Here is an 18,009-nt window from a genome sequence, read left to right as displayed (position 1 = left end):
TTATATCACCGTGATCACCATTCTTTTCTCTACAGGTTGACCGAAGCCGAATCACCAAAACACGAACCTCGCCGGAGAGCCGCCGTACCCGAGAGCGCCGCCGCCGGTAAGCTCCGCTTTTCCGTGATTTTTTGGCCCCCCGAGGGCCCTAGGGTTGTTTTCTGACAAGGACCAATGCGAGTGTGGCCGAATTCGGCCGAAAACGGCCGAAAACAGCCAACCCGAGGCGACTCGCCGCCGCCAGCGGCGGCGCCGTCGCCGGAGCACGGCGGAGCCGCCGTGCCGGAGTTGCGATTTGGGCCGAAAGAGGCCCTGGGCCTAATTTGAATTTTTTTTGGAACACGTGCAGGTACTGTTAGTGTGTTTCAGTTCCCCAGGAAAAATTCAGGGAAAATTAGGGACGGCCTGCAGGCGCACTGTGAATCGTATTCGGATCCCGAAAACAAGTAAGGACCCCTCACCCTATTTCCTATCACGGTATTAAAGTTCAAAATGATAAAACGGTATTTCTTAAATTAACGAATGTGTGAAATTGCTTAAGGTGGCTAATGGAGCCCGAGTCTAGTGTGATTGGTGATTTACTGTTATTTAGCCTGTTTACAGCTTTAAATGCAAAATGAGGTTTGATGTGTTCATTTTACAGATTTGTGTGCATATACTACGTTTTTATTAATCATGGGTTGAATGACTGAAAAGCTGATACTGTATGTTGTCTGTTCGGCATGAATTACTGTTTTGCTTGTTTGTATGTGAATTGATGATGCTGACTGAGGAAAAGGAAAATGAAAGATTGTGTAGACTGATAATTGTATTATGGGAGTCAGCCTAACTAGATATCCTGGGAGATGGTGGACGGACCAGGTCCGTAGGGAACCCTACCGGGATTGTGGTCTCACATGCCGGACGGGGTATGGAGATCTTATGGTTTTGGCGCCCATATCGGACGGGGTATGGGGACGGCCCGTTTCACCCTCATACCGGACGGGGTATTGAGGTTTATGGTTTTGGCGCCCATACCGGACGGGGTATGGGGACGACCCGTTTCACCCTCATACCGGACGGGGTGTTGAGGTTCATGGTTTTGGCGCCCATACCGGACGGGGTATGGGGACGGCTCTGGAAACTGATTATGAATGTTAAAGGTTAACGGGTAGCGGAACCCCTATGGACCCCCACGGATACTAGTAGGCTGGTAAATGAGAAAAAGGTATGTTGTACAATGATTGAAATTTCAAGGGGCGTGATAAGTATTATGTTTTACAGCTTATATTATTCAATGATTATGATAATGTTATTGTTTTTCTTATATTGTTTTCATAAATTCCACCGAGGTAAATGGAGGGTAAAGGTTTTCATGTTAATAAACGAGTTTGTTGTAAATTATGCTCCATTGGTCTTTTGTGTTTTTCTACCCACCTTTACCTCCGTGACGGTGAGATATCGTGATGTTCTTACTGGGCTAGTATAGCTCACTCCTTATTTAACCATTTCAGATCAGGAAGACATGGTTCCCGAGCCCGTTCCGCATGAGGACGACGAAGGGGATGCCTAGAGACTCTGTAGTAATACTCATAGTTTTATTTTCAAGTTTCTCTCTTAGTTAGTTTAATCTTTTGTATTTTAAGTACGTTTTTTGTTTTTTTTTTCGTGTAAGGGATGTTAACTGAAATTTTGATATCGCTTCCGCATTTGATATATTTAAATACTCATTTCATTTTAATATTTCCGGGGCCGTTACATAAACTCTCTATTTAAAAAAGCAGTATATATATATATATAATGTACATACAGTATTGTATATGTGCATGTATCTTATTTATTTAATAAAACAGTATATATATATATATGTGTATATAATATTGTACATATGAATAAGCATACACATTATATATATATAGAGAAATAATATTTATATGTATATATATAGACGTACATATGCTTGCGTATTATACATAAGCTAACCATTTAAGAAAATGGTACATATATATATAATGTACATACGATATTATACATGTACATGTATTTTATAATATATTATCATTTAAGAAAAGGGTACATATATATATATATATATGCATATATGATATTGTACATCTGCATAAATACACACATTATATATATAGACAAATAATATTCATATGTATCTATATACGTATATAGGCTTGTATATTATACATAAGCTGCCGATTTAAGAAAATAGTACATATATATATAATATACATACGATATTGTACATGTGCACATATCTTATAATATATTATTATTTAAGAAAACAGTACATATATATATGCGTATATGATATTTTATACGTGAATAAGCACACACACTATATATATATATAGACAAATAATATTCATATGTATATATATACACATATATAGGCTTGTATATTATACATAAGCTGCCGATTTAAGAAAATGGTACATATGTATATAATGTACATACGATATCGTACATGTACATGTATCTTATAATATATTGTTATTTAAAAAAACAGTACATATATATATATATGTGCGTATATGATATTTTATACGGGAATAAGCACGCACACTATATATACGCAGTCAAATGATATTTAGATGTATATATATATGTATATAGACTTGCATATTATACATAAACTGTCAATTTAAAAAAATGGTACATATATATATAATGTACATATAATATTATACATGTGCATATATCTTATAATATATTAAAATTTAAGAAAACGATACATATATATATGTGCGGATATGATATTTTACATGTGGATAAACATACACATTATATATACGCAGTCAAATGATATTTATGTGTATATATAGATGTACGTATACTTTCGATTTAAGAATAATGTACATATGATATTGTACATGTGCATGTACGTTATAATATACTGCCATTTAAGAAAATGTTTCGTGTATATATACATATACATATACATATACATATATATATATGTGTGTGTGATGTTGACATTTTGATGCCCCGCGTGCATAGTGATGTTTTAATCAAATTGATTATCCAACATGATGTTCGTAAGGATTTATTATATTCTCCCTTTTTTTTTTCATCGTAATTTATTTTTTAATTTTAATTTTAATTCGTGAAATTTGTGAGGAAGATAAATATTTTAAAATTTAAATATACACTTTGTGGAGGAGAAATTTAGAATAAGATTCTCCAATTATATTCAATATATATATATATATATATCATCGTACACGTGTATGTATATAAGAAAACACAGTATATTGTTGCTTTCAATTAGGATTTGGTTCATTATCCAATTTACACATAAGTGGATGTATATATATATATATGTATATATACATATATGTATTGATATGTTAAAAGTATTATGAAATATGAAATATGAAATTTAATACTATATAAGTAATTACATTATATAATTATGATTAAGATAGTGGTATAATTGTTAATATTAATGTATTTTATTTTAAAATTATAAATTTAAATGTAATTAAAAAAATATATCTCGCTATTTTATAAATATATAATAAATTAATATAATGATACTCGTAATTTTTAAAAATAGTATAAATTAAAATTGTTAAAAATGATATAATAATAAAAAGTATTTATTATAATTATTTAGTAATCATTAAAAATGTTAATAGGAATTTAAATTATGTTTTTCAATAAATTTAATTAATTAGTTGATTAATTAGCTATTATTAAATGTAAACTTTGTTTTTTGTTTTTTTTAAATATATGTAATATTATTTGAGCATTATAATAAATTTTATTGTGATAAAACAAATTTGTTATGATTTAAAAATTTATTACCAATTTTATAATATAATTAAACCAACATGACTTCACAGTTAATATATATATATATATATTACAGTAAATTTTTATAAAATACTTTATACTTTTTTATTTTTTTTAAAATATTATAAATAATCTATATAATGTAAATTTTATTATATATTTAATTTAAATTTTGTAATAATTTCAACTGGAATTTTATATAAATAAATATTAAATGTAAATAATTAACAATTAATTTTTCCTAAACAAATCTTGTAGGGGATTAATACTTTAATTAATATAAAAATAATTTATTACAAAATATTAGTTAGTGCTTAAATTTTAGAAGGGTAGAATTTTAAAAGTTCGCGAGAACCGGTTGAGTAAGTGAAAAGGTGGGATGAATGACCGGTTAGGTGAGTAAAGATGAGGGAGATGACCGGAAGGAGACGGTAACAATGCGCGTGCACGAGGAGAATTATTAAACTTGATTCAAGGTGGACTGACGTCCACCAATTGGAGGGCCTGGTCTGAAATGTACGAGAACGGACTGATTTGTATTTTTCTCCTTCGAACAATGGGAGAAGCTCTCTAAAATTTTTCTCTTTAACCAAAATATTTTCCTTCGCTCCCAGATTTTCTCGGGAAAATTTTTGTTCTTTCTCACTCTTGAAGCAGCTATCTTGACTCAACATCTCTATCTAGATCTGAGAAAATCCTTCTTTCTCTCCCTCAGTCTCTGCTTGAACATGGATTTTCTCTCTCTTTACTAGCTGGAAAAGGATAAACAAGGTGAGATTCGCTTCGATCAGAGATGGTTCCATTTCCGTTTAGGTTCGGACAGTTATTTGATGCCTTTATCTAGTTGTGATCGGGCTGGTATTTCTTGCTTCTCTTCTTCTCTCCCGCTTTACTTCCTCTGCGACATCTCCGTGCAACTCACTGGTTTCTTACTCTTGTATGGTTGTTTTGGTTGTTTGATACAATGAGATTCTGATCGGATGGAGAGAGATCTTCTCTCTATGTTATTTTCTTGCTTTTGATTTTTTTTTTCTTGTTTGTACCGTTTTCCCGAGAGTAAAATCGACATAGATTTGCTTTGAATCTGATATTTTTCTAGTTACGGACAAGTGGTTTTTATTTTCTTTTTATAGACTATGGATTTTAGGCATGCTTATCTTTCTTATATATGCCTGTGTCGGGTTAATCTGTGATATGTGCTTCGTCTGGATACTGCTTGACTATGCATTGACTGTGCACTGGATTTTTTTTTTTTATATTTGTAGTGATTGATCCTTCTATCGGTCGACTTTATTAAGCCTCTCTTTGTTCCTGTAAAAGATTGCATAATAAATAGGAAAATGAAGACGAAAGAGTGAATCTTGGTTCCTTTCGTTTTTCTCGAATTTATTGTTGGAAAAAATTGCTCACTTGTGATTTGCATCGTATTAAAGGTTATTTTCTAAAGTTAAGTGTGATATTTCTTCTGATTTCTGATTGAAAATTTGTTTTTTTTTTCTTTTTCCTAAACTTATGTTGCATCTAAAGAGAATAATATGCGACTGTTCTTCTCAACGGTCCTTATATGTGTTGTTTGGTTATTGGGAAAATTTTTCAAGTTGGATAAATAGTCGAGAGTGAAAATATTTTGAGATATTTTATTGGTTTTTTTTGCCTTCTCATCTTGTCAATGCTAGCATAGTTTGTCCCTGAGGCAACAGACAGAAAACTAAGCCACTTTTTGTTTGACTATCTCTCATGATTCCGAACTTCCTTATTGACTTGACTATCTGGGCATATAATTTTGCAGAAATCATTTCTAAGGAAGTTCTTTAATTGTTAGTTAGAGAAAGAAGTTGGTTTAATTGTTCATATCTGATGCTGCCTTATACAATCTCCTTGAATTGGTTTAGTGTCAGTGATTTTTAGCTCCAACCATTATAACTTTTACAAGTCTGTTTTGTGGCATAAGAGAGGTTTAAACATCTGCTTTACCTTTTTTTCAGTGTTCCCATGATTGATTTGGTTGGAGAAGTCATTTAAACATTGTTCTACGTCTTACCTGTCTGTTATTAGTACTAGTGTCTGTTGGAACGATTCTTTGTTCTTCAGATATGTTCACCATAATTGGGTCCTAACTAGTGGTATCTTGAATTTCAGCTGGATTTGTAGCAAATGAAAGTATGTGCGTTGGACCGGAGCGGTTGAAGGGTGCACCGACTCCAACACTACTTAATTCTTTTGAAGATAGTAGACCTACCAACATAGATATGAATCATTTGACTGTTGAAACTGAAGATACTTTTGCAAGCTTGCTTGAGCTTGCTGCTAACAATGATGTGGAGGGCTTTAGGCAATCTATTCAGCACGACCCTTCTGGTATTGATGAGGTTGGATTGTGGTATGGGCGACAGAAGGGCACAAAGCAGATGGTCAATGAGGAAAGAACCCCTTTAATGGTTGCAGCCACATATGGAAGTATTGATGTTATAAGATTGATTCTTTCTTCATCAGATGCTGATGTAAATCATTGTTGTGGCCTTGATAAGAGCACTGCTCTTCATTGTGCTGCATCAGGCGGTGCGGTGAATGCTCTTGACGTTGTGAAGCTACTTTTGGCAGCTGGTGCAGATCCAAATTTGGTTGATGCTAATGGTCATCGTCCTGTTGACGTTATTGTTGTGCCCCCAAAGCTTTCGGATGTCAAATTAACCCTTGAAGAGCTTCTCTCTACTGATGGTTGTGTTGTTGAGCCTAATCTTAGGGTGTTGACAGCCACTTCAAATTCATTCTCTCCACCACTTTCGCCCTCCATGGAGAATGGATCCCCATTATCAGCTTTGGAGTCCCCACGGAAGGCCAAGCCAAATAATGGTACTCTTTCTTCTATATCTGAGAAGAAAGAATACCCTGTTGATCCTACTCTTCCAGACATCAAAAACAGCATCTATTCAACTGATGAGTTCAGGATGTATTCATTCAAGGTGCGGCCTTGTTCTCGGGCCTACTCTCATGATTGGACAGAGTGTCCATTTGTTCATCCTGGAGAAAATGCTCGAAGAAGGGATCCTAGGAAGTACCATTACAGTTGTGTTCCTTGTCCTGATTTCAGGAAGGGAGCTTGCAGGCGTGGAGACATGTGTGAATATGCACACGGTGTTTTTGAATGTTGGCTGCATCCAGCCCAATATCGTACTCGGCTTTGCAAGGATGGTACAAGTTGTGCCAGGAGAGTATGTTTCTTTGCCCACACAGCTGAGGAACTCCGGCCGTTATACGTATCCACTGGCTCAGCTGTTCCCTCGCCTCGCTCGAGTACTTCTAGCGCAATGGACTTTGCAGCTGCTATGAGCCTTTTACCGGGTTCTCCTTCATCTGTTAATGTCATGCCTCCCTCTCCATTCACTCCGCCCATGTCCCCATCTGCTAATGGCATGTCACATTCTAATGTTGGCTGGCCACAGCCCAATGTCCCAGCCTTGCTTCTTCCTGGAACCAATGTTCAATCTAGTCGACTCAGAGCTGCTCTTAATGCTCGAGATATTCCAGCTGAAGACTTCAATATGCTGCCGGATTTTGATGTGCAGCAACCACAAATTATAAGTGACTTATCTAGTATCTCCCAGCCATCGCTGGGTTCTAATTCCTTAAACCGTTCTGGTCGGATGAAAGCTCTAACCCCTTCAAATCTTGATGATCTCTTCTCTGCTGAGAGCTTATCTCCTCGGTTCTCTGATCAAGCACTGGCATCGGCGGTCTTCTCCCCAACACACAAATCTGCTGTTCTCAATCAGTTTCAGCAGCAGCAAAGCATGTTTTCACCGATCAACACTGGTTTTTCCCCAAAAAATGTTGATCATCCTTTGTTACAGGCATCTTTTGGGGTTCCATCATCTGGCAGGATGTCTCCACGAAACGTGGAACCCATCTCACCCATGAGTTCTCGGGTATCCATGTTTGCTCAACGCGAGAAGCAGCAACAGTTCCGTAGCCTGAGTTCTAGGGAACTTGGATCTAATTCTGGTTCTGTTGGTTCCCCTGTTAATTCCTGGTCAAAATGGGGATCTTCAAATGGTAAGGCAGACTGGGCTGTAGGTGCAGATGAATTTGGTAAGCTCCGCAGATCTTCTTCATTTGAGCTTGGCAATGGAGACGAACCTGATCTGTCATGGGTCCAGTCGCTTGTAAAAGAATCTCCGACTGATATGAAAGAGCTGGGACCGACACCACCTGTAAGCAATGCTGCTTCTATGAGCGAGGGTTTGAATGCAAGTTCACAGATGGAATCAGTTGACCATGCTGTGCTGGGAGCATGGCTTGAGCAAATGCAGCTTGATCAGCTCGTGGCTCAGCGAAATTGAAACCGTTTTATCCCTGAGCCTTGAGACAGCAGAAAAACAAAGAAGAGAAAAAAGGTTTTGGTAAATAATTCGTTATGTTATTTTTATTTTTTTTTTCCGGATACTGTTGGCGGTGGACGGGGAAGGGTAACAGTAACAGAGAAGAGGAAGTGAAAAAAGGTTCGTTCTCACCATTTTATTATTACAACAGAAGGTAGAAAAAAGAAAAAAACCAAAGGTGAAAAGTCTCTGGGTTTTTTTATTCAAAAGATCAAGCCCAGTGTTTAGGCGTTTATTTTTTTTTTCTTTTACTTCCAATATTTTCAAATTTAGAATTCTTCTATTACTGTCATTTTTCTTTCTTCTATGATGATGAGCGGAACTCGTGGGTAACAAATGAAATAGTTAAAAAAAAAAAAATCCTATCTTTTTGCTTGTCCCTCCATTCCTACTATATTCATTATATCTCCTTCTATGGGGGGAGGGGGGGGGGGGGGGGGGAAGAAGTCAGATGAGGTTCATGAATTCTAAATGGGTTTCCTTTTTTATTTTCTCCTATTTTGATGAGGGAAACAGGAAAATTTTGTTCCTTCTCATGTAGTTTCCTATTATAAATAATTGTGGGAGAAAGTTGTGATCCTCGTGTAATATTTCAACTATTCTCTGTTCGTTTTTCCCTACTCTTGATTCTTTTTTTTTTTTTTTTTGTTTCTTCACATAAATCTCTTTATGTATTAATCTCCTTGTTCTCGTTCATAGGCGCAGGTTTGATTCTGAAGTTGCTCAGTGTTATTTTTATACTGATGCTTGTGCTTGCACGCACACACACACACACACAGATATATATGTATATAACACTGTATTTATATGGTGTTGGAGTTGGTATATTATGAAGTAGTAGATGTCTTACCCTGCCACCGGTGGGTGTTTTTGACTCGCTGGTGTAGGGTTTTGAAGTTCGGTTTCATCCAAAATGAGGCCAGAAATAATGTAGTAGTCTGTAACTCGTTTTTGACTGAAATCAACAGAGAAGATTTGTGATGAAGAGAAGAAATTTAGCAGGCACCGGGATGGTGGTGTGGGAGGTGGGTGGGATGGAGATTAGGAGGGTAATTAATTTAATACTACTGAGATTAAGATTCTTTAATCTCGATGTTAAACTTAATTTATATTATATTACCTGCGCCTGGGAATATGCACCGGCGACGAGCGATACGGTGTCGTGCTTTTACGGGAACGACACTAGTAATTAATACTCCTCCCACTTGATGCACTTCACGTTTCCCAGTCTCTGCCCCTCACGTGAGTGCATCATCTTCTAGGGTTAGGGTTTTATTTCAGCACATTTAATTTGAATTTTGAATAAAATATTCCTGTACAGTTTTATCCAAATGTAAGTGAAATTACCAAAATGGGTATATTGTAGGTCCTGGTTTTTATAGTATACCGAGTTTGATGGTGAAAGTATGATCGGGTTGGGTTGTTCGCAAATTATGAGGATGTCTATCTACCTCTCTCTTTTTGTTCTTCTTGTTGTCACCAAGTAAAAAATAAGGAGAGACGGTGAACCCGAAAGTTATTATCGTATGATTCGTAATTTACATACATTAATTATAATATAATAAAAATATATTTTAAACGAATACGTATATGTAAGTATATAAACCCAATTTGAATTTATAGTTTTTAATGAACATACTAATTATTTAATTAAATGATATTTGGTTTAATTTGTAGATTATTAACGAGAAATAAAAATAATATTTTATTGAAATATCTTAAATAGTAATAGAATCTAAATGAAAGAAGAAAAAAATGAGTTCATGTCTACCCATCTCTCTTTTTTTGTTCTTCTTGTTGTCACCAAGTAAAAAATAAGGAGAGATGGTAAACCCAAAAGTTATTTTCGTATAATTTGTAATCTATATATATCAATTATAATATAATAAAAATATATTTTAATCGAATACGTATATAAGTATAAACCCGATTTGAATTTATAATTTTTAACGAACGTACTAATTATTTAATTAAATAATATTTGGTTTAATTCGTAAATTATTAACGAGAATTAAAAATAATATTTTATTAAAATATCTTAAATAGTAATGGAATCTAATTGAAAGAAGAAAAAAAAATGTTATTAAAAAAGAAAAATATTCTTCTTAACTTTATTACACTTTACATGTCTTCCAAAATTAAAGTGGAGGATATGGAGCTCCTCTTTTGCCTTTCGGTGGCTTAGTTCACATGTAATTTTTCTCTATCCCCTTTTTTTTTTATAATAAAAAAAGACAATTATTTTCTCTCACAAATAATTACACATTATAAAATATTAAAATATATATTTAAAATTTTGAAATAATATAGAAAATAAAATTATATTAATGGAATTTTAACTTTTTCAAAAAATTTAATTTAGCATAAAATATGATGAATTGTTGTTTTTTTTTTTAAAAAAAATTATTAAGACCCATTTGCTTGCTTAGGTTTTAGTGAAGAAATATGTTTGTATTAAACTTATAAATTAAACCAACTTGACTAATAATTTTCAATTTAATAATTATAGATTTGTACAATTACAAAAAAAAAAAAAATTGACTTAAATTTGGAATATAATTTATATTAAGAATTTTATAATATATATATATATATATTATATTCTTGTTTCACAAAATTAAAATTTCAATTAAAAAAAGGCCCACCAAAAGGGACAAGAAGAAAATGGGTTATTGACAAGAAGCTTTCTTTTGGAACCAAGTGGCCAAAATGTTCTTCCCATGAGATACCTATGAGATGCTGCCTACTTTTGGATGCATTTCCTTTTTCCCTTTCCTTCTTCTTAAATTAAATTACAATTTCTATTTTCTTAAATTTGATTGATTTAGACCCCCTCCATTACAAAAAATATATATATATATATATATCAAAAGTTCAAAGACAAAGAAGATGAAGTTGGTAAATTCTTCTTGCTTAATTCTTTTACATCATAGACAAGTTGAATTGTGCAAATATGATGATTCCTCCTTTCATATGTATATATATATATATATATATACATATATGTAAATGGTATTTGTAATTTACTTATGGGAAAGATGGAATTTGAATTCATTATTTATGTTGTGTTAGAGTTGTATGGTAGAGTGAGTAACAAGTTTAGCACCATTCTCAATTATATCTCTATAGATATATTTTATATGTTGCATATATACATGCACTGTTTATAAGACCTATATAGTATCCCTTTTTACTTGTAGCAAATATACATATATAATATTTTTTGGGTATTTGTAATTTAATTTATATGAAAGATAGAATTTGAATCCACTATTTATGTTGTGTTAGAGTTGTATGATAGAGTGAGTATCAAGTTTATCACTATCTTCCACTACATCTCTATAGATATATTTTATATATTGCACATATATATACACTGTTTATAAGACCTATATACTATCCATTTTTACTTGTATCAAATATACATATATATATATATTATATTCTTTGAGTATTTATAATTTACTTTATAAAAAAGATGAAATTTGAATCTACTATTTATGTTGTGATAGAGTGAGTAACAAGGTTAGCACTGTCCTCAACTAGATCTCTATAGATATATTTTATATGTTGCATATATACATGCACTGTTTATAAAGCCTATATAGTATACATTTTTTCTTATATCAAATATACATATATATATATATATAATATTCTTTGAGTATTTATAATTTACTTTATAAGAAAAATAAAATTTAAATCTACTATTTATGTTGTGGTAGAGTTGTATGATAGAGTGAGTAACAAGTTTAGCACTGTCCTCAACTAGATCTCTATAGATATATTTTATATGTTGCATACATACATGCATTGTTTGTAAGCCCTATATATAGTATCCTTTGTTCCTTATATCAAATATACATATATATGTAATATTCCTTGGGTATTTTCTTCCTTTATTTTGTTCTCCACTTAATCAAATTGACTTGTTACTTCAAATAACAAAGAAAGAAAAGGCTATCTCCTTTTATTCTTCTCAAGTTTATAAGGAAAAAAACCAAAAAAGTATATGCATATACATTGATATAGCATGCACCTTTTTATTAATAATATAGTGAAAAGTTCAGTAAACTAAAAATTATTAGTTAAACAATTATGAGTAATTATAAAATGTTTAGCTAGAATCAACACATAATTGGCAGTTTCCTAGTATTAAAATTGAGAGGATAATGTAATTTTACTGAATTAGAGATTGTTGCTTGCTAACCAATTTTGTTTCGTAGTAAGAATTCATTAAATACTCGTTCACTTTATTCATGTGCTTAGTGTTCGCCCGAAATTTGCTCTAAAAAAATATAGCCATCCCTATCTACTTATGTCAATCCCCATAAGTCTCTTATTCCATTCTTATTTAATCACGGTGATAAGTAAGTCGAATAACATTCTATTATCGGAGTTATATAACTCTTTTTATTAAAAAATAGAACCGACTAATATTAAAACAAAGGTCGAAAAATTAAGGGTCGCTGTTCTTGAACAACTTGGAACCAAACTTTTCTTTCCCACTATAGGTATTAAAAATTTAGTTTATGCAAAAGCAAAAGAAGAAGCTTATGAACTTGATTTGTCACTATTTGAAATAAATAGTAAAAAATTATAAATTGTATTTTTGAAATGTCATTCTAAAAGGATTTCTTTTGCATGATATGATAATACACCTAAAAAGATTATATGCCAATTTCAAAAAATTGGAAAGGGTATCTATATTTATATAAATATATATAACTCATATATGTAGACCAAACTACAGTAATGGTGCAAGTGTTTTTGAGACTCTTGATAAAGAAATGAAAATTTATTATTGAACATACAAAAAATAATTCAAAAGTTTATTATTCAATACTCGTATAATTTTCTTTTGGATTATTATTTCAATCCAATCCTTTTTTAAAATCTATCTCTTGTCATAAAACTATGTATCAAATGACAAGTTCTAACCAATCTTCCAGATTTTTTAAGAAATGACAGAATCTAAAATGCATCCTTTCATGTAGAAGCAGAACCGGACATGAATCGGATAATCACAGAGCAGAATGGGACATAAACCAAATAGAACCCAATTACGGAAATGAATAAGAGAAATATGTTGCGTTAAATAATGCGCTGTAATTAATCTTTTTAGAAAACTTGGAGTAACAGAAAAAAGCTTTGGTAATTATTTATCATGTATCTTAGCATTGTTAACTTCAACAAGTCTTCTAAAAAAAATCAACGAAAAAATCAATGCCTAAGAGCGTGTGCATAAATACTTGTGAACTGGTGCAAGTTACCTATGAAAACCGGCATTCATCTGAAAACTCATGCAGACGGACAAAACAATCCAGACACCACCATAATCGTTAGCTGAAGATGAGACAAGTACCAGCAAAATGCTCATTCTGCTACTACCAGCACCTGAGCAAGAGAGATAAAGAGAGCTAATTGAGTATCGTGAAGGTTTTTTATGATTAATTATGACAAAAGTATAGAATAATTGTAATGATGTTTATTCCATCAATATAAATGTATATATTTTCTTATTCAGAAATAAGTTTAGCCCTGGTGAGAATAAGTGTATTGAGTTAGAGTTTTCAGTCTGAAAAAAAATCTTATAATCTTTAACTTTAGAATCTAAATTCTATTAATCAATGTGGAATAAATCACATTGATCGAATCAGGTATACATTGTATGTATTTTTTAATTTTCTGTTCTTGATTGCTTGAGTATCATTCACTCACACAACATAAAAGTTCAGAAGACAAGTAGACTTACTATTGAGTAAGAAGAATATGCAAAATCTGAGGCTCCATAATTGATGCCATAAAAACCAAAGGCTAAAGCATTGATAGGTTGAGTAACTGCAACAAACTTATCAGCAAAAAGTAAAGAGATCTCAGTTGCAATGACTTGGAACGTAATGAGTGACAAACAATAATTTTAGTAAACCCAATTTGGAGTTATATATATATATATATACTTGCATATATATATATATTTATATATGTGCAACAAGGTGAAAGCATATAATTCATCTAAAACATTGATTCATATTCCTTACTTGTCCAGTACCGGCCAAGCCATCAGCAAGCGATGTTGTCAGCCAAATCTGCAAGCACACCTTAAATGCAGCCATCAACGTTGATCAAGCCTTGCAGCCAAGGATGCTGCTAAGGTCACATAAAATGTCACAGCTATTACCCTCATTGATAACAGGAATTCTACATAAAGGATCACAATTTTAAATCATACATAGTGATATGCATCGTGAAAATAAGTGTTAATATCACAACGAAATTGAAGGATTATTGAGTGAAGTGGGTCAAATATCATATATCGACAGGCTCACCATTTCTAATAAACCTCTGAAATGGTAGGTCTTTACAAGTTGGAGGTACTTGATCAACTTGTTTGATTAATTTCCACAAGAGTGTTAAGGAAATTATACCTATAAGAACAATACACCTTCAAATACAGGGCGAACACATTATATCAAAAAGGACTAATTCATGCAACAAAGTGATTTAAAGAATTCAAGTCTTATGACTAATGAATGCAGATTGATGAAACTGATAGCCAAAATGTTGTACTTACTGGGAGAGGACACAGGCAAGGGCTGCACCATTGACATCAAGCGTAGTAAGAAGATAAATATTGGCTCTAAAGTAATGTTTGTGACATCTCTTACAACTGCAACAAAATCAATAAAGACTTGTGTATAAATAATAAATTGAGCAATTTTTTGCAGCTTAAGTTTCTCATCTGATCAATTAGAAAGTAATTACTTAACATGACATCACAATCAAAGGTCTAGAGTTCAAATCTTAACTGGGTTTGATTGGTGTTTTCAGCTTAACGAGATTGTGGATGAGAGAACTTGTTAATATGCAAATAATAGATCGAGAATTTAGCATCAGTTTAAACTTCTTGTGATGATCATTTTTTTTCTTTTTTTGGTTTTAGAAACTAAATGAATGATACAAAGAAACTGGATTTGGAAATGCTGCAAGTTTCGGGACCAATTTTTTTTTCCTTGAAAACATTCCTGGATATTTTCTATATATATACATACACCATTCTGAAAATTTTGCACCAGATACCAGAAACTACTAGAAATAACAATCAAATTCCAATAACAGGACTCAAGTTCCTGACATGATTATCTGTTACCTGTTTTTTTAATGCTACATTAGCTGTTAACCGTTGGTTCTATCTAAATGGATGATGTTTCTATAGAAAGAATTCCATTTTAAATTATCAGAAAAAAATGCCCATAAATAAAAATGATTGAATAAATCCAAGTGGGAAGAAGAATACCTTGAATCTTTGAAGAAAACAAAGAGGGGCATCCTGGAAATTTCTTCCGTAGACACAATGGCGTCCATAGCCATGGTTAGAAGCTTGCAACAGATAGGTCAAAAGCTACTTACTCATGTAAGACAGTCTAAACATAGTCCAATTATCTCTGACACAGGAGAACAGAGAGGAACTGGACTGAAAAACAGAGTCCAAAAATAGAGAAACTAAAAGCAGAAAACCTCAAAAGAAGCAAGATGGCAGCCCAGAAATAAAATATGGAGAAATGTGAAGATTGATATAAATTAAATTGGGTAATGCATATTTCCATTGATTTTCCAAGAAAAAAGAAGTCCATTCCATGACCAAGAACTTCACCCCTAGATACCGCCTGAACCACCCCCACTAAGACAAATGCTGACTAAAAAAAAAACAAAATATTGTAGTGTGTATGATTAGTATATTATATTAATGGACTTCAGAGAAGATGAAGAAGAAAACTCAAGTTTAACTGCCTTTTCAATAAAGTTTTCTTTTTTGAAAACATTACTGATACTTATCTGGTTCAGTAAAATGATGTGTAATCACGATTAGATTACAATATAATACAATTAATAAATCTTCTCAAGACTAATTATCTCTATAAACAATGGAAAAAAAAAAGTGAAGGATATTGCAATTCATTCACCAATAGTCACCACAGGAGCAAATCCCATTCTCAAACCGATGGAATCTATTGTTGTCCCTCACAATGATCACTCTTCCAGAACACTTCGACATAAACTTGATTGCTGTGTGACAATCGCCGCATACCCGCAAGTTCTTCATGACCCTGATTGGTCTGTCAGGAGGGAATGTGATGAGCCCGAATGCAATAGCTAGCCTTTCACTGTGATACCTTATTGTCTGCTTCTTCTCTTCTCCATCCACTTCTCTTAGCACAAAACTTATGTCTGCAACATAACCTTCCCTCTCCATTTCCTCCCCCAGCTCCTCCAACTTCTTATATATTTCCTCTGTTCGTGCATGGCACCTGTCTCCTGCAGCAAATGTATGCACTTTGTTTCCTTCCTCAACCCAGCTCAACCCAGTTTCCTTTTTGACTCCTTGGTCCCTAAGCAGTTTCCTAGCTCTGGCTGCATCCTCCCATCTGCCAGCAGCTGCATAAGCATTGGATAACAGCACATGCACGCCTGAGCTAACAGGACCCAACTCAAAAACCCTGTCTGCTGCAAAAGCAGCCAATTCGGTATTGCCATGAATTCGACACCCGGTCAAGAAAGCTCCCCACACAGATTCTGTTGGTTTTACAGGCATTTCCTTGATAATTACTAGTGCCTCTTGCAACTTACCAGCACGCCCAAGTAAGTCCACCAATGAAGCATAATGCTGACCTCCTGGCTCAATCCCATATTCTTTCATGAGCTCAAAGTAATACTTCCCTTTCTCAACAAGCCCTGCATGGCTACAAGCGTAGAGCACGCACAGAAATGTGATAAAATTCGGTTTCATCCCAACATCTTCCATCTGCTTAAACAAGCTCATTGCTTTCTCGGTATGCGCATGCTGTGCGCAGGCAATCAGCATTGCATTCCACATTCCAAGATTCCTCTCCGGTATCTCGTTAAAAACCCGGTAGGCTTCCTCAATAACACCGCATTTAGAATACAGAGAAATTAAAGAGCTACCCACAAAACTCGACGATTCGAAACTCGTTTTTACGCACAGCCCATGTATCTGCTTCCCCAGCTCGAGAAGCGTCGAGTTTCCACAGACACGAACAACGCTCGAAAATGTAAAATCATTGACGTCCAACTCTTCATACAGTGCTTGCTTAAACATCGTCAGAGCCTCCTCATCTTCACCCAACTGAGCATACCCATATATCATACCGCTCCAAGAAACAACATTTCTATCAGGCATTTCGTCGAACAATAACCTTGCATCCCAAATCTCCCCGCACTTAGCATACATATCAACCAAAGAACTCCCCACGAACACATCGCCATCATATCCAGTCTTCAATGCAACACAATGGAAGGATCGCCCCACGTCGGTCCTACCAAGAATGGCGCAAGACTTGGTGGCCGAAGGGAGGATATGGTCATCCGGGCGGATATTGTCGCCAAGCATTCGACGAAAGAGCTCAACGGCAAGCCAGGGGAGCTCATTTTGGGCACAAGCGGAGATGGCAGAGCTCCAAGTAGTGGCACTCTTTCGCGAAGCTTCGTGAAATACTTGGGCGGATAAGAGGGGGAGTTGGCACTTGGAGTAGAAGTTGATGAGGTGGTGGGAAACGAGAGGGATAGCGACAATACCTGATTTGAAGATGTGGGCATGGAGTTGCAGGCCCTTTGGAATGGACCTTAAGCGAGTCAAGGCGAGAAGGAGGCTGCACACTTGCCTGTAGTTCTGCTCGAATGAGCTCTGGTTCAAAGGGTTTGTCGGCGGTCTTGAAAGACGCAGACTTTGTGTTGGGTTTGGGATTTGGGAGAAGGTGGGCGTTTGGCAGAGCTGCTGGAGCATTAGATTTGCCGCTGACAGCTAAATGTTGAAGCTTTATCTCCC

At 34.2% G+C, this 18,009-nt stretch overlaps 2 protein-coding genes across 12 annotated transcripts; one reads left to right on the top strand and one right to left on the bottom strand.

Annotated features, from left to right (window-relative positions):
* Nucleotides 1-4,277: 4,277 nt before the first annotated feature.
* On the top strand, nucleotides 4,278-8,550 carry OXS2 (CCCH-type zinc finger protein with ARM repeat domain-containing protein). 3 transcript variants are annotated; one of them, XM_088209380.1, is made up of 2 exons: nucleotides 4,278-4,557; nucleotides 5,926-8,550. In XM_088209380.1, exon 2 carries the CDS (start codon nucleotides 5,949-5,951, stop codon nucleotides 8,124-8,126), a length of 2,178 nt encoding a protein of 725 aa, XP_088065506.1. In that variant the 5' UTR covers nucleotides 4,278-4,557; nucleotides 5,926-5,948; the 3' UTR covers nucleotides 8,127-8,550. The 3 variants fall into 3 exon arrangements, with proteins under 3 accessions (XP_088065506.1, XP_088065507.1, XP_021893333.2); XM_088209381.1 differs by having other exon boundaries at nucleotides 4,278-4,599; XM_022037641.2 differs by having other exon boundaries at nucleotides 4,278-4,644.
* A 4,751-nt stretch (nucleotides 8,551-13,301) lies between these two features.
* Nucleotides 13,302-18,003, bottom strand: MEF1 (mitochondrial RNAediting factor 1). 9 transcript variants are annotated; one of them, XM_022037718.2, is made up of 6 exons: nucleotides 15,463-18,003; nucleotides 14,740-14,835; nucleotides 14,495-14,610; nucleotides 14,207-14,366; nucleotides 13,921-14,016; nucleotides 13,302-13,562 (listed from the first exon to the last, which is right to left on the bottom strand). In XM_022037718.2, the coding sequence occupies exon 1, from the start codon at nucleotides 17,965-17,967 to the stop codon at nucleotides 16,126-16,128; it is 1,842 nt and encodes a 613-aa protein (XP_021893410.2). In that variant the 5' UTR covers nucleotides 17,968-18,003; the 3' UTR covers nucleotides 13,302-13,562; nucleotides 13,921-14,016; nucleotides 14,207-14,366; nucleotides 14,495-14,610; nucleotides 14,740-14,835; nucleotides 15,463-16,125. The 9 variants fall into 9 exon arrangements, with proteins under 9 accessions (XP_021893410.2, XP_088065885.1, XP_088065879.1 ...); XM_088209759.1 differs by having other exon boundaries at nucleotides 14,207-14,312; XM_088209753.1 differs by having other exon boundaries at nucleotides 14,495-14,593.
* Nucleotides 18,004-18,009: the final 6 nt, after the last annotated feature.

Source organism: Carica papaya, chromosome 8 (genome assembly GCF_054855325.1).
Source record: "Carica papaya isolate Zhongbai chromosome 8, ASM5485532v1, whole genome shotgun sequence".
In the NCBI taxonomy this organism is placed as follows: Eukaryota; Viridiplantae; Streptophyta; class Magnoliopsida; order Brassicales; family Caricaceae; genus Carica; species Carica papaya.
Note: the sequence above shows the minus strand (reverse complement) of the source record. Positions and strands in the feature narration are given on the sequence as shown.

What these genes read in the sequence shown, in the direction of transcription:
- OXS2 (XM_022037641.2), top strand. Translation starts at nt 4,617, where the DNA reads ATGCCTTTATCTAGTTGTGATCGGGCTG. An exon ending in ATCTAGTTGTGATCGGGCTG is followed by an intron (nt 4,645 to 5,925) that starts GTATTTCTTGCT and finishes CTTGAATTTCAG; the next exon opens with CTGGATTTGTAGCAAATGAA.
- MEF1 (XM_022037718.2), bottom strand. Translation starts at nt 17,967, where the DNA reads ATGCTCCAGCAGCTCTGCCAAACGCCCACCTTCTCCCAAATCCCAAAC.